Source organism: Nicotiana sylvestris, chromosome 7, assembly GCF_000393655.2.
Source record: "Nicotiana sylvestris chromosome 7, ASM39365v2, whole genome shotgun sequence".
Taxonomy (NCBI): domain Eukaryota; kingdom Viridiplantae; phylum Streptophyta; class Magnoliopsida; order Solanales; family Solanaceae; genus Nicotiana; species Nicotiana sylvestris.
Window position 1 is genome coordinate 170,575,042 of NC_091063.1, and position 16,816 is coordinate 170,591,857.

At 33.3% G+C, this 16,816-nt stretch overlaps 1 protein-coding gene across 1 annotated transcript; it reads right to left on the reverse strand.

Moving 5' to 3' along the window:
* Positions 1 to 6,190: 6,190 nt before the first annotated feature.
* On the reverse strand, positions 6,191 to 10,809 carry LOC104232165 (growth-regulating factor 3-like). Its single transcript, XM_009785287.2, has 4 exons — positions 10,317 to 10,809; positions 9,518 to 9,712; positions 8,310 to 8,631; positions 6,191 to 6,810 (listed from the first exon to the last, which is right to left on the reverse strand). The coding sequence occupies exons 1-4, from the start codon at positions 10,552 to 10,554 to the stop codon at positions 6,387 to 6,389; spliced, it is 1,179 nt and encodes a 392-aa protein (XP_009783589.1). The 5' UTR covers positions 10,555 to 10,809; the 3' UTR covers positions 6,191 to 6,386.
* Positions 10,810 to 16,816: the final 6,007 nt, after the last annotated feature.

A 16,816-nucleotide genomic window follows, 5' to 3' on the forward strand; every position in this document is an offset into this window, starting at 1 on the left:
CTAGTGTCTTCCACCCAACTGCTTAAAACTAAAAATAGCCGGCGACCGTAAAATATATGTATAATCTATGTATAATATGTGCATAACCTATGTATACCGGATAGAAAAAGTAAATAGTGAATCTGGTCGGCTCTTTGTTTAAAGATCCCTTTTTCCCCCTTCCAAGTTTTGCTATCAACTTGCTGGCTCCAATGTTATTGTCGGATGTTGAATTTGACAAAATGTTTGTCCCACATCGGTGGGAAAACAAAAGTTGGGGGGATTTTCCCCCTATAAAAGAAGGCTTAATGTTTAGGATTTAAATACACCTCTCATTTGCCTTCTCATCTGTTTAAGGCATTTGTATCTTCTCTCTTTAGTATTATTTCACTTGTATTTTTGGAGTGGAATAAAATATTGGTTGTGTCCGAGGAGTAGGCAAAATTAGCCGAACCTCGTAAATTCTGGTGTTCTCTTTATTGTTGCTTTATTGTCTTATTTATTTATTATTTGGTGGTTGTCATAATTTTTGGTATAGTAGTTGTGACTTATTCACACTATATACATTTGGCTTCCGCAACAATTGGTATCAGAGCCAAGGTACTGTCTTAGTATGCTCTGTGGTTGCAGCATAGTCTGATCTTCCACATCAGAAAAGATTTATCTTGGTAACTGTGTCAAGATTCTGTCTTAGTATGCTCTGTGGTTGCAGCTTAGTCTGATCTTCCACACCAGAAAGGAAATAATCTTGATTTGTGTCGTCAGCTATTAAATAATATTTGTGTCAAAGATGGGAGACAATAAACAAGAAGAATCTACATCAAGTGTCAACAATACGTCATCATTGGCATCTTCGCTTATGACAAGAATTGTGTCAAATGCGAAATTTGCGGTAGAAATATTTGACGGGTCCGGACATTTTGGGATGTGGCAAGGCGAGGTTCTAGATGTCCTTTTTCAACAAGGGCTAGATCTTGCTATTGAAGAAAAGAGACCAGATGCTATTGGAGAAGAAGATTGGAGAATTATCAATCGTGTTGCTTGCGGTACCATTCGATCCTACCTTGCTAGAGAGCAGAAATATCCATACACAAAGGAAACTTCTGCAAGTAGATTATGGAAAGCACTGGAGGATAAATTTTTGAAGAAAAACAGTCAAAATAAATTGTACATGAAGAAGAGACTGTTTCACTTCACCTATGTTCCTGGTACCACGATGAATGAACATATCACCAGTTTCAATAAGTTGGTCACAGATTTGCAAAATATGGATACAACTTATGATGATGGTGACTTGGCCTTGATGTTGTTGGCGTCACTTCCTGATGAGTACGAGCACCTTGAAACTACTCTACTCCATGGAAATGACGAAGTTTCTCTCAGAGAAGTTTGTTCGGCTTTGTACAGCTATGAACAAAGAAAGCGAGAAAAACAGAAGGGCGGAGAAGGAGAAGCACTATTTGTGAGGGGTCGTCCTCAAAATCAAACGAGGACAAAGAAGGGAAGATCCAAGTCAAAATCCAGACCCAGCAAAGATGAATGTGCCTTTTGTCGAGAAAAAGGGCACTGGAAGAAAGACTGTCCGAAGTTGAAGAATAAGGCCAAATATAATAATGGAAAGGCCATTATGGATTCAAATGTAGCTGATTGTGATGATTCAGACTTCTCATTAGTTACAACAGAGTCATCAACATCATCAGACATATGGTTGATGGACTCGGCTTGTAGCCATCATATGTGTCCCAACAGGGACTGGTTTGTGGAATTTCAAGAAGGAGAATATGGAGTCATCCACACAGCGGATAACAGCCCTCTTACCTCATATGGCATTGGTTCAATACGATTAAGGAACCATGATGGAATGATCAGAACATTAACAGATGTTCGATATGTACCGGATTTGAAGAAGAATCTCATCTCTGTGGGAGCCCTAGAATCAAAAGGGTTCAAAATCATTGCAGAAAATGGAGTGATGAGAGTATGCTCCGGTGCACTAGTGGTAATGAAGGCTAATCGGAAGAATAATAATATGTACCGCTATCGTGGCAGTACAGTTATTGGGACAGCGACAGTGACATCCAGTGACGACAAAGAGGCAGAAGCAACCAAGCTATGGCACATGCGCTTGGGACATGCTGGAGGAAAATCCTTGAAAACTCTATCAGATCAAGGATTGTTAAAAGGAGTAAAGGCTTGCAACTTGGAGTTTTGTGAGCATTGTGTCAAAGGGAAACAGACAAGGGTTAAATTTGGTACAGCGATCCATAATACTAAAGGCATTTTGGATTATGTACACTCTGATGTTTGGGGTCCTTCCAAAACACCTTCATTGGGTGGGAAGCACTATTTTGTAACCTTTGTTGATGATTTTTCCCGAAGAGTATGGGTGTATACAATGAAGAGCAAAGATGAAGTGTTGGGAATTTTTCTCAAATGGAAGACGATGGTGGAGAATCAGACAGGCAGGAGGATCAAGTGTATTCGCACAGACAATGGAGGTGAATACAAAAATGATCATTTCAATAAGGTATGTGAAAATGATGGCATCATCCGACACTTCACTGTTAGACATACACCACAACAAAATGGAGTGGCAGAACGTATGAACCGGACCTTGCTGGAGAAGGTACGGTGTATGTTGTCCAATGCTGGCTTGGGCAAAGAATTTTGGGCTGAGGCAATTACATATGCATGCCACCTCATTAATCGCTTACCATCTGCTGCTATTAATGGCAAGACACCATTTGAAAAATGGTATGGAAAACCTGCTATAGATTATAACTCTTTGCACGTGTTTGGCTCAACTGCATATTATCATGTGACGGAGTCAAAATTGGATCCAAGGGCAAAGAAGGCTATTTTTATGGGAATTACTTCTGGAGTCAAAGGATATCGCTTATGGTGTCCTATGACAAAGAAAGTAATATTCAGCAGGGATGTTACCTTTGATGAATCTGCTATGGTAAATAAGGTAACAGAAGATACCAAACAAAATGAAGGTGCTTCTAAGCAGGTGGAGTTTGAGGGAAAATTTATTTTTCCTACACAAGAAGCAGAGGAGGAAACAAATGAAGATTATCCTCTAGAAGGAGAGCCAGTAGAGGAGATTCCAACTCAGGAACCTCAACAACAACTTGAATCAATAGCAACCAGCAGGACAAAAAGAACAATAACGAAACCTGTTCGTCTCATAGAGACGGTTGCTTGTGCAACCTCAATTGTAGCTGATGATGTTCCTACTACTTATAAAGACGTTGTCCAAAGTTCAGAAGAAGATAAGTGGAGGATTGCCATGAATGATGAAATACAGTCCCTTCATCAGAATCATACATGGAGATTGGCCAATCTCCCGAAGGGAAAGAAAGCAATTGGGTGCAAATGGGTATTTGCAAAGAAGGAAGGATTTCCTAACCAAGTAGATGTTCGCTACAAAGCAAGATTGGTGGCCAAAGGATATGCTCAAAAGGAGGGAATTGATTACAATGAAGTGTTTTCTCCAGTTGTAAAACATTCCTCCATTAGAATTATGTTGGCTTTGGTAGCACAATTGGATTTGGAACTAGTTCAGATGGATGTAAAAACTGCGTTTTTACATGGAAACTTGGAGGAGGAAATCTACATGACTCAGCCAGAAGGATTCAAAGTTGCTGGAAAAGAAAATATGGTGTGCAAACTTGAAAAATCGTTGTACGGATTGAAACAATCTTCTAGACAATGGTACAAGCGATTTGACGAGTTTATGTTGCGGCAAGGGTACAAGAGAAGCAAATACGATCATTGTGTGTATTTGCACAAGCTTAAAGATGGTTCCTTTGTATATCTTCTCCTATATGTTGATGATATGTTGATAGCTTCCAAGAATTTGGAAGAAATTGATAAGTTGAAGATTCAACTGAAGAAGGAGTTCGAGATGAAGGATTTGGGTGAGGCAAAGAAAATTCTTGGCATGGAGATAATTAGAGATAGACGTTCAAAGAAACTCTGTTTATCTCAAAAGGAATATTTGAAGAGAGTACTTCAACGTTTTGGCATAGATGACAAGACTAAGCCAGTTAGTACTCCACTTGCTTCCCATTTTAAGCTAAGTACTACTATGTCGCCAATGGATGAAGTTGAACGAAAGTATATGTCAAAGGTACCATACGCAAATGCTGTTGGTAGCTTGATGTATGCAATGGTTTGCACAAGGCCTGACATTTCACAAGCTGTTGGAGTTATTAGCAGATATATGCACAATCCAGGGAAGGAGCATTGGCAAGCTGTGAAGTGGATTCTACGGTATATTCATAATACTGTAGATGTCGGGTTAGTTTTTGAGCAGGAAGACAATCAGTCTGTAGTTGGATATTGTGACTCAGATTTTGCGGGTGATCTGGACAAACGAAGATCAACTACTGGTTATGTGTTTACTTTTGCAAAGGCACCAGTTAGTTGGAAGTCTACTTTGCAGTCAACAGTTGCTTTGTCTACAACAGAGGCAGAGTACATGGCTATTACAGAGGCTGTGAAAGAGGCAATTTGGCTTCAAGGATTGCTAAAGGAGCTTGGTGTTGAACAAAAAGGTATCACAATTTTTTGTGATAGTCAAAGTGTTATTCAATTAGCGAAGAACCAAGTTTATCATGCAAGGACGAAGCACATTGATGTTCGGTATTCATTTTGTACGAGAAATCATAGAAGAAGGTGGAGTCACAGTGAAGAAAATTCATACTACGGAGAATCCTGCTGATATGCTGACAAAGGTGGTGACTGCGATCAAGTTTCAACATTGTTTGGATTTGATCAACATTGTTGAACACTGAAGATTGAAGATGAAAGACACAACCAAATTTGTTATTGAGAGAAAATTGAAGATGTGGAATTTTGCCAAGGTGGAGATTTGTTGAATTTGACAAAATGTTTGTCCCACATCGGTGGGAAAACAAAAGTTGGGGGGATTTTCCCCCTATAAAAGAAGGCTTAATGTTTAGGATTTAAACACACCTCTCATTTGCCTTCTCATCTGTTTAAGGCATTTGTATCTTCTCTCTTTAGTATTATTTCACTTGTATTTTTGGAGTGGAATAAAATATTGGTTGTGTCCGAGGAGTAGGCAAAATTAGCCGAACCTCGTAAATTCTGGTGTTCTCTTTATTGTTGCTTTATTGTCTTATTTATTTATTATTTGGTGGTTGTCATAATTTTTGGTATAGTAGTTGTGACTTATTCACACTATATACATTTGGCTTCCGCAACATCGGAAACTTTAAAATTCTGGCAGATTGTTGTTGAGTAGAAAACCCAAGTCTTAAATGCCCCACCAAAGCTCCAATAAGTATGTACATGGGAATTCATCATACATTGTGTCAAAAAATACAAATGGTCCAATGGGAGCAAGAACTTTCAGGAACATTTGGAATTATCCGTTTCGGAGTAGAAGAGTCGTTTTCAAGTAGTGTTCGATCGATTACGTATTAATCAATATTCGATTGATTGGTCTGACAAAAAAATTTTGTCTAAGCCACTGAAAGATTTGCTGTGGTTGGTTTGAGCCTAAATTTTGTTGATTTTGCACATTACCAATTTACCATCTAAGATTATCAAAGTTAGTCAACTCCCTCGCTTTTTTGCCATTGCTCGCTTAATGATAAACTGGCGCGTTCGCTAGCGAACTGTAGATACAAATAGGCATAAATTTTAAGGTCACCACAGAAAAAGATTGGATCTTTTGCACATTCTTTTAATGATGTCTTTGGACAAAGCAACTTTCCATCAAACTTAGCGTGTCATTTTCTCGTTACTCAAAGTCGTTCAAGGGATAGGACTCGAGGTTAATACGGGGGACTTTAGTCTGCTTTAAAAGAAATACTTGGAAGATATGATTGCTTAATTGATGAGACTAACTTTGCTTGCAGCAATTTGGAAGAAAGAGACAAGCTCAAGTGAAACACCTAATCGTCATTGAGAATAGTATAATTACTGGATAAAGCACATACAAGAACTTCCTAATATGATCGTAACACTTAGCTATTACGGAATCAACGTGCACAAAAAAGGACAGTCCGATGTACAAGACATCCCGTATTCATGCAGGGTTTGGAAAAGGGCTGCACTCCAAGGGATAATGTAGAACAACCTACATTAATTAAAGCATTAGTAGCTGTTTTTACGGCTCGAACCCGTGACTTATAGGTCACATGGAGATAAATTTACCGTTGCTCCAACACTCCCCTTCAAGTAAAAGAAATAAGCAAAGCAAAGCAAAGCATTCATGATTTCACCTACAGAAACCAAAATAATACAAACTCCACATTGCATGCACCAGCTTTGTTAGGTGCCCCAATGCAGAAGAGTAGAACAAGCCAAAAGAAGTTTACAAGAGTACAAAAATACCATTGTCATGAAAAATCAACAGTGCACTTGCTTACTCAAGTGCTAACATAACTAGCCTCCGATGCACTGCCCCGCGGCAACCGATGCAAAACGCTCGTTGGCGACGAGTTGGACGTCGATGACCTTAAAGCCTCGGCTAGTGGTCCGCCCATCGATGTCACTTGGTTCGTTCCCCACGGGGATCGTTCAACATTACTGACTCCAACACCAGAGTTATGTCTATCTCCGGTTGAGAGCTTTAACGAGAAGTCGGACGAGGGGTTTCCGGGCATTGAAATGGAGAGGTTGGTAGCAGAAGACACAGAGCTACCATTGCTTCTTGCATTGTTACCTTCTTGAAGTTGTCTAGGCCAATCATCAAAGAAGCAGCGAAGGATTTGGCCACTGGATTTACCATCCCCAGTAACATCATTTTGGGCTTCCAATGGGCCCTTTTGCTCCTTAATGCATTCTGAGGGCCTACAAAACATCATGTTAGCCCAGCCCAAATCAAGCAAAAGACAAAATAAATAAAAGTTCTAAGTTATGTTTATTGTAGCTAGGGGTAAGGTCTGCGTATATATTATCCTCTCAAGACCACACATTGTGGGAATACACGGGGTATGTTGTTATTGTTGTCGTTGTTATTGACGGTATATATATTTTTACACCATTAAGTTAAGTTAGACTTATAACAATAGATATCTCTTCATAATAAATCTGACATGATAGACATGAAACATGGAAAATCTACACTGTATCGTCGCCTCCAAAATTAAAGCCGAAAATTTATATTTTTAATATAGTAATATATAATATACATATAATATACATCTTTTATACATAGTCAAGATATATATTTTTTTATATTTGACTAGCAGCTGTAATTATTTTTAGTCGACCGGCTAAATATGTTAAATGCCACAAAAACATTAGTACATATGGGGACCTATATATGTGCAGAGACACAGAACAAGTGGATGGGGTGAGTCCTACTCAATATGCACAACCAAAAAAGTAGTCCTGTGCCAAAGCAAACTTCAGGAAAAAATCAAGAAGGTGGGGTTTGGGGTCCAATATGAAACTGAAAGTGGACCAAACAATCTTAAATGAGATTCTAAAAATCCAAGAAAAATTCAGTAAATGGACCCCTCCATGAGTTAGAAAGAAACAATAGGAAAATGTGATAATGGAATTTAAAGTAGATAAAGTCATTTGATCAAGGTATTAATTTATATATTCTTCCTTTTAGGAGACAAGTATCAAATCAACCATTGTAAATATGAGATGTTTCTTTAGAGGTGGTAGGGAAAAAGGAGAGGATGGGGAAGAAAGGAATAATATAGATATTTAGTGGGCGTTTGGACACAAGAATTGTAACATTTCCGGAAAAAATGAAAAAAAATTTAAATAAAAATGGTATTTGAAAATTAGAGTTGTGTTTGGACATGAATACATCTTCGAGCTGTGTTTGAATTTTTATGAGAAATTTGAAGTGAAAATTTTGAAAAACGGCTTTTTGGAACTTTTCAAATTTTCGGTAAATTTCGAAATTCAACTTCAAAGTGAAGTTCAAAATTTCATGGCCAAACACTGATTTTGAAGGAAAAAAAAAAGCAATATATTTCCGGAAAAAAAAAAATTATGGCCAAACGGACCCTGACCCTTTACAAAACAAGTTGAGTTCAATGCTGTAATCGTACTTTTGCTTAATAAAATTGAAAAAAAAAAAGCACAAAATTCCAAAGAAATAACACAAGGTAACAATCACAACATATTCAAAAAATTCAAGTTATATATACCGACAATCCGAATTTTCCAACACTATTCGTATAATTAACATGTATTAGCAAATTGTTTACTTTTTCTCCAATAATGTTTATTATAAGCAATAATTACATGTTATTACAACTTAACTTCATGTGTAAAAATATTATACGTGTGCATATAACTTAAACTCAATGGTAAAAAGTGTATACCTTTGATTGAGGTGAAGAACATCAATGGAAGGTGAAGTTCCAGATAGAGTAAAATGAGGTGCACCACTAGCATGGCCACTATTGACTTTAAGGACTTCACCGCCGTCATTGTTGGCGGTGTTAACACCGCCAGATGGGGCGGCAGTTGTGGGGATTTCCACAGGCTTTCTTGAACGGTTGCGGCCACGGTGCACGTGGCGTTCACAGTATTTATGGCCACTAACAACATCTCTCGAACATCTCCATTTCTTCCCATCAGTTCTCCTACATCTCCCTGGCTCTGGATCCATGCCTGTTCTTCCCCAATATCCTGATTGTACCACTTCATATAAAAAAAAATATTTGTTAGTAACCTACAGAGGAAGTTTTCTAGACCGTACACTCAAATCTTTCTATAACAATCCTATTTATTCGATATTTTTTGGTTGTTATGATAAAGTGTTGTTATAGAGTACATATATTATAACATAACATGAAAGTCGGTTCGAAAAAAAATTAATTTTTATAGTGAATGGCTATTATATAAGGATGTTATAAAGAGGTCTGACTGTATTTGTTATAAACAGTTGTATGTTATTACAGGCAACTTAAGCTAATGGTGTATATAACAACAACAACAACAACAGCATACCCAGAGATGGTGTATATAAAAATATTGCAGAGCAATTGAGCTCATTGACTGTGAAATATTGACCAACAAAAAAAAATTCATCATGCATTACTCATTTCTCAAAGTTTTTAAAAAGGGCCGCCTGATGCATTAAACTCCGGCTATACGCGGGGTGCAAGGAAGAGCCAAACCAGGTCTATCATACGCAGCCTTACTTTCCACTGCAAGAGACTATTTCACAGTTCGAATCCCTGACCTCCATGGTATCAACTTTACTAGTCACGCCGAGGCTCCCAGTCATAACAACAACAACAACAACAACCCGGTGAAATCCCCCAAGTGAGGTCTAGGGAGGGTAATGTGTACGGAAAACTTACCCCTATTCCGAAGGAGTGGAGAAGTTGTTTCCGACAAACCGTCGGCACAAGAAAGAGGACAAAGTTTACTACTACTACTAATAATAATAATAATCAAGAAAATAGGGAAAACATCAACATACAGATCTTTCTACATACAAACTATATATGAATAATTAGTATGTAGTAGTATAGTCTATTTTGACATTAAATTGAAAAGAAAAAGGGAGATAATTACTTACAAGCTTGTTGATAGTGGTGATATTGTTGAAAAGATTGAGGCAAGTAATTATAAGGAGAAGAATTAATGAGACTTTTCTTAACAAGATGAAGTAATTCAAGAGGAACAGGTGCACCAGCTAACATATGTCTGTAAATCAAAGCCTGCAATTCAAGTTCTTGCCACTGTGCCAAACTGAAATAACTACTTCCCATTCCTAAGAATCAAGCAAATAAAAAAAATATTATAGATATATTACCTTAACAATAAAAATATTCAAGACTTTTAACTTGCACAAAAAAAAACAGAAATAAAGGAGCATTAATAGGCGTTTGGACATTAAAAAAAAAATCTGAAAAAGTACTACAGAAATATTTTAGAGTTAAAGTTAAAAAAAAGGTATTTGATACTGTATTTGGACCTGCATTTCACCTGACAAAATATAAGCACTTATGTGAGTGGGAAAAAAAATTGAAAAAATATTTATTGGTTTTTGAAAAATCTCCAAAAATTTCATGGACAAACATGGTTCTTAAAAAAAGAAAAACATCTATGGACAAACAGGTCCTTTGTAGGCGTTTGGACATAAAAAAAAATGTAATTTTCTTTAAAAAATAATATTTAGATTTTAGTAGAAAATTATGTTTATACATAAATTTCACTTAAAAAAATGAGGGGTAATAAATTTTCACTTGAAAAAGTAACATGAAACGAAAAAAATTCAAAAAATTATTCTAATGTATAACTAAATAATATTCTTGAAAATGAGTTTAGGAAAAAAAAAATGGACAAATTAAAGGGGTTGTTAGTATTTTACTTACTTGTAAATTTGGTGGGAGTGAAAGTTGAATCTGAAGAAAGAGAATATGCTGACAATTTAGTAGGTTCAGATATAAATAAAGGAAGAGCAGAATCAGAAGCAGAATGTGAAAAAGAAGAGTCAAGATCAAGAACAAGTCTTGGTAATTTAGCAGAAGGTATTTGTGTTTGTATTTCTTCTTCTGACTCATTCTGCTGTTGTTGTTGTTGGTTTTTCCATTGCTTCATGTTGAAGTCCATTTTTGGGACAGTTTTTTTCTTGGCTTTGATATTAAGTTTGGTTTTTTGATAGCATAAAAAAAGAAGTTTTTTTGTTGTAAAGAGTTTTGTGGACAGTTTTATAAGTATATCTTTTGCAGGAAGAGATCAGTGAGATAGTTGAAAAAAGCCTGCAAATTAAAGTAAGTGATGAAAAAGAAAAGAAATGGAAAAGGAAAAGGAAAAGGAAAGTCCTTTAGCTAAGCTCAGTTTAGAGCACTTACAGATAAAAGACACTCAGACAAGACAGTTGAGAGAAAAAGCAAAGTATAATATTTTATAAAGATTTTAACTTATACTCCCTCTTGTCCGTAATAAATGATCAATTTACTTTGGGCACACCCATTAAGAAAATATTAAATTCTAGATAAAAATTAATTAGTGTGACTAAACTACTATTTATTAAATGTTGTACCATAGTTATAGTAGCACTTACTTCTCTTCTCAAGTGTGAGGAGTAAATGACGTTTTAGGGATACTTCTCTTCTCAAGTGTGAGGAGTAAATGACGTTTTAGGAATACGTACATAAAGGTAATTTTGGAAAAATAAATTAACTTTTTTGTTGATTATATAAACGGACACTTATTTTTGTCCAAAATAAAAAAGCAAATTGGTTACTTATTGTGGACTGGAGGGAGTATAAATTAGGGGGTGTTTGGTTGGGAAATAACTTATCCCATGATTAATTATCCGGGGATTAGTTATCTGGAGAATAGTTATCTCACATTTCCATGAGGATAAAAGAACACTACAATCCCGGGATAACTAATCTCGGGGTTAGTTATACCACGATTTTATCCTAATCAAACATGGGATAAACTCATCTCAAATTTATTTTCGGGATTAATTATCCCTTATCTCTTGTACCAAACAAGTTCTAGTAGTGTTATGAAGTTTATATATTATTAGTTTCGTTTCAATTTAAGTGTCTTATTTTTTTTAGTCTATTTTTTTAAAAAAAAATGTCTAACCTATATTTACTATTTAGTAACTCTTTAACTCCAATTTTCCATATTGTATATTTATTAAGACCACAAGAATCAAGAATATTTTGATACATTAGATTAGTTTTAGACGACAAGATTTAAAAGTCTTCTTTACTTTTTAAAACTTTAGCTCAGTCAAATTAAGACACATAAATTAAAACTGAGGGAATAGCATACACACAGACTAGAGTTAATAGGCGATTAATAAGGTCATGGCCTAGGCTCAGAGCCGGAGCCAGAATTTATAACTTATGGGTTCAAAATCAGGGGTGGATCCAGCTTAGTTGGTGTGGGTTCCCGTGAACCCAATAGCTTTTACACATGCCCTGTACGTATATTAAAAAAACCACTAACAGCTTGTTTGGATAGTTGTTACATATTGTTTCATAAATATATTGTATCGTATTGTGTTATATGGTACCATATTGTTTGATGAATACAATATTTGTATAAACTGTATCATTTTCTATCGTTTTATGATATCACGCATCAACAATATGAAGAATAAACTTGCAACATTATAAAAAATTATAAAAAGACATGGAAAAGGATAAAATAAGATTATATATTAATAATGAAGGACGAGAGAAAAAATAAGGTAACGTCGCGACCACACCAAATTGGTCATTACATAAAGTGGCATTTTTCGTCATTACATAGCGACAGATATAATGATACAATACAATAAAATTTAAGTAACATCAAAACAAATATTTTATTTAAAGTAACAATACGATACGATAGGTAACAACCATCCAAACAAGTTGTAAATATCATAAATATTTGATTGTGAAACCAGTTACATATTGTATATTTACTTGAAGACGTTGTAGGAATCATAAACTACTTCAAAATTGAATTTGCATCTGTTCAAAATTATAATTTTTCTAAATTAGAAAATCGTTTAACTTCTTACTTTATCCTTAGTGACAAGTTTTATAACTATATAAATATTATAATATATTTAAGATTATAAATTTCAGAAGTCTTAGGCCATCTCCAACCTTACCCCCATTTTCCGTAATGGGAGTAATTTTTGGGGGTAATTTAGCTCCAACCCTCCCCCATTTTTGTCCCCAAAATGGGGGATGAATAGTGTTCTCTCAAATATAGGGGATACACTATTCATCTCCCTCATTGCTATTGATCAATTTTTTTTATTATTTTATTATTTAATCTTTTAATTTATCTCTTTATATATACCTAATTATGTTTACGTAATGTCTTTATAATATTAATTTTACATCTTAACTTTGGTGTATAATTTTGATAAATTAATTTTCGTGCATTTATTATTTTTATGTAACATTGTAAGTTAATTTATTATAAGTTATAATTGTACAAAAAATATATAATTATCTTAAAAAATGAATGGTGCAAATATAAAATATTAGATGTTGCTAAAATTGAAAGGTGATTTGGAAGGTCCAACTCCAACAGTAGAAATGGCAGTAGATGAAAATCAACGATTTCAAGAATTTTTAGCTCTACATAGAAGAATTAAGGACAAAGATGCTCATTTTGTACTTTGTAATTCATTAATAGATCATTTATGAAAGAATACTAGAGGTTGAAGTTGAATATTTATGTAGTATTTCGAATGAATTTTTTTCGTTATGTAATATGTATTTAATTAATCTTGTATCGCAATGATTTCACTTTTATTTGAATTATTAGTTAATCTATAATAATTGCATACAAATTATATTATTTAAAATTTTATGGAATTATTTTAATAGAAATTACAAATTAATAAAAATAAAAAATTAAATTTATTTAATGAAAATTAAAAAATAAAATTAAAATAAAAGATAATAATATAATATAGAAGAGAGATAAAATAAGATGAAAAAAATATAAATATATATATATATCTATACTAGTAAAATGCTAGTACTATTATTAAAAAAAAATATAGGGGTGTAAGTTTGTGCAGACTGTGTCTGTCTGTAGGTGTAAGCAGTGGGAAGGGAACCAAAAGGAAAGAAAGAGATAAAGCTGCAGTTAATGTGGCTTAAATGCAATTCCATTTGGGGGCTCAAAAAACTTAAATAACTTTTTCTTCATTTTATTCTGCTAAAATTTAAGAAACTGAACATCCCTGAGAATGTGATAAAAGGAGAAAATATTGTAAACATGAAGCTGACAATTGCAAGTTCTATTTCAGTAAAAAACCAGAGTTTGTCTAATTTTCATTAGTTGTACCATGTTTGTTACTACAAAGTTTAGGTCAAAGGTGGATTTATATGGTCAATTCTGTAAGTGTAATTGAATCCATTGATTTTGACTCTAACTTGTGATTATTCCATTGGTCATTTCAAATATATATATATATATATATATATATGACATCTTTTTATTACACTTCAATAACATCAAATTTTTTCTCTTCAACCTCATAATATTTTGTAGTTAGAGGATTCTTTAAAATGGTTATTGTTTAAAATTATTTGTCTTTGGGCTAAGACGCATCAAAGAACAATGATCAGAGACGGAATTAGAATTTTAATTTTATGTATTCCAAATTTAAGTACTTTTAAGTTATTAGATGTTAAATTAATACTAAATTATACTCTCTGTGTCCCAACTTATATGAAGGTATTCGACTTTTGAGAGTCAAACGAAGTGTTCTTTGACCGCAATTTTTCATATGCTTTTTAAATGTTTCGATCATTAATTATTGTAACTTATAGTACTTTATTACTTAGTTTTCAAATATGTATATATATATATATATATATATTATGTTTCAAAATAAATTTGAAAATTATGTGCAAATATCTCATCATAATTAAGAAATTTGAATCTCGAAAAATGGAACATATTACATAAATTGAGACATAGGGATATATATCCAATAATTTTCTTACAATAAATATATAATTTGAACTAAAATTACTGAATTCGACCGAATACGTAAGTTATACTCTAGCTCCACCTATAATCATGGTCAAGGAACTTTCAAAGGAAAATAAAAAGAAAGAAATTATTATGTAGTAATTTCTACTTAGCTATAGTCTCAACTTTCTTTACAAGCTTTGGCAAGCTTATATTACAATTAGAAGTTGAAAAAAGAAGTTTTATTTATGTTGGGGTATTTTGGCTCAATGTGAAAGTCCTTATGGTAACACATGAGCTCCTTTTTCCATGCACTTTCCAAATATGTTTTTTCTTTAGAAATGAAACAAGATTAGTATATTGTTTTGTTTAATTATTAAATTACAAACACCAAGATATTCCCTGTTAAATGTTTTCTCTAGGTGTTATTTACCAGAGATAAGATGATAAGACCTAGGGCAGATAAAACAATTATTTCTCTCCACATGCATGTCATGATAATAGCAAGTGTAACAATAATCAAACCTAAAACTTTTGTGGTCAAATGTCTTCCTTTTCCTTTCTGATAACTTATTGTGATAATAATCATCAAGAATAAAGTATCATCACACATGAAACAAAATTGAGATCCCGTAGTTAGTTTCTTGATTTAATTTGAAGGGAATTCGGAGAAACATTAAAATTATCTTTGTGTGACCTATAGATAAAGGAACTCAATATTATTGGTGGCTTAAAGCTAAATCTTGACGAGGGGTTTTATTTTTTATTTTATTTTTTTGTAAAAAAAAAAGAAGAAAATAATCTTATATATTTTTTATTTAAGTCTATTTTCCTTACTTTTTTAAGACCCAAAATTATTAATATTTTATTTATAATTGAGTTATTGTAATAATATTCTTTTTCGCTTAATAATATAGCTAATACATTTTAATGTCTCCTGAGACATTGTTGATCCTAGGTAAGATTGTATTACATTAAAATTTAATAAACTTCTTCCCGCAAATGCAATTGATATAGGAACATTATTCGATAAGGAATATACATATTTAAAAAAGAATCAAGTCTTACTTTTTGAAGTCTTGTTAGTTGATTGAGTATATCGATTAGGGATTATTTCTACTTATAGTATTTCCTTGAATACTTTTAAGTCGAAGAATAAGTCTAAATTATCCATCAGAGTGACTTTTCTCAGATTCTTTTCACCTAGTGATCTCAAAAAATTTCACTAAATAAAAATTATAGATACTTTTCACGTTTCAGATTATTCAAATCTCTATGCTTGACATCAGTAACAAATCAAAGTTTTTTTTCTATTAAAATATTATAGTTTTTCTACTTCAAAATATTAATTTTTTTTAAATATTAATTCTTAAAAAGTATTACCAGTAAAAAATGGGGCCCCTAAACTTCAGGGGCCTAAAGCAATTGCTTGGTATGCCTTACTCGTGAGCCGCATTGCCTATAGATTATGGGTTCGAACTGTGAAAATAACCACTAAAATTTGCTTTAGGGTTTATTGTTTTCATCATACCCTAAAAGTGCGGCCTTTTCGCAGGCTCTTCATGAATATGAAATAGTTTGTGCAACGAGCTGCCTCTTTTAATTTCTTGTTTGAAATGTCTTAAATATTTATCTAACTTTACCACTTTTAAGTGATACACGTTATCATGCATTTATTAATTTATTTACTGTTTAAAAATGGTCAAATGTTGAATGCCTGCATCTAATTATGACTTGTTTCTTTCTTGCCTAGTAAAAGGTTGTTAACTATTTTCAATTGATCTAAGTTATTTTGGAACTTCATTAATCTTGATTTAATGATCCATCTACTATGTAAAAATTCATAGGAGTAATAACTTAATAGTATCTTAGCCAAGTATTTATTAGTAGTGCTTTTCGACCAAACACAACATCTGTTTATTTCAATTTTATTAATTCTATCAAAATATAACTATTTGTTGATAGAATCAACTCCAATATACTTTATATTTATTAGTTACTTTGAATTCGCTAAGCCAAAATAGGCTCTTGAATTGCTTTCGGTTTTTTAATATTTGGTTTGATGTGTTCCGAGTTGTTTGAACCATTTCACACTAACATTTGTTTCCACTTATTCCTCTTAAAGTACAATGCCTTCACTCTAAGGAGTCGTTTGACAGGAAGTATTAGAAAAAATAATACAAGCATTAGTTTTATGCATTACTAATAATTTGTTTGGTGTATATTTTTAACCTATGTATAATTAATACACTTGTATTAACTATATATCATACTTGATATTATCCTATGTATAAGTAATGCATAGAAAACTATGGCATTGGTAATACCAAGGCTATTAATGCATGCATTAGTATAGTTAAAGACAAAAGTATCCTTAAAGTCTCTTAAAGCTAGAGAATATGGAGGACATTTTTGTAAA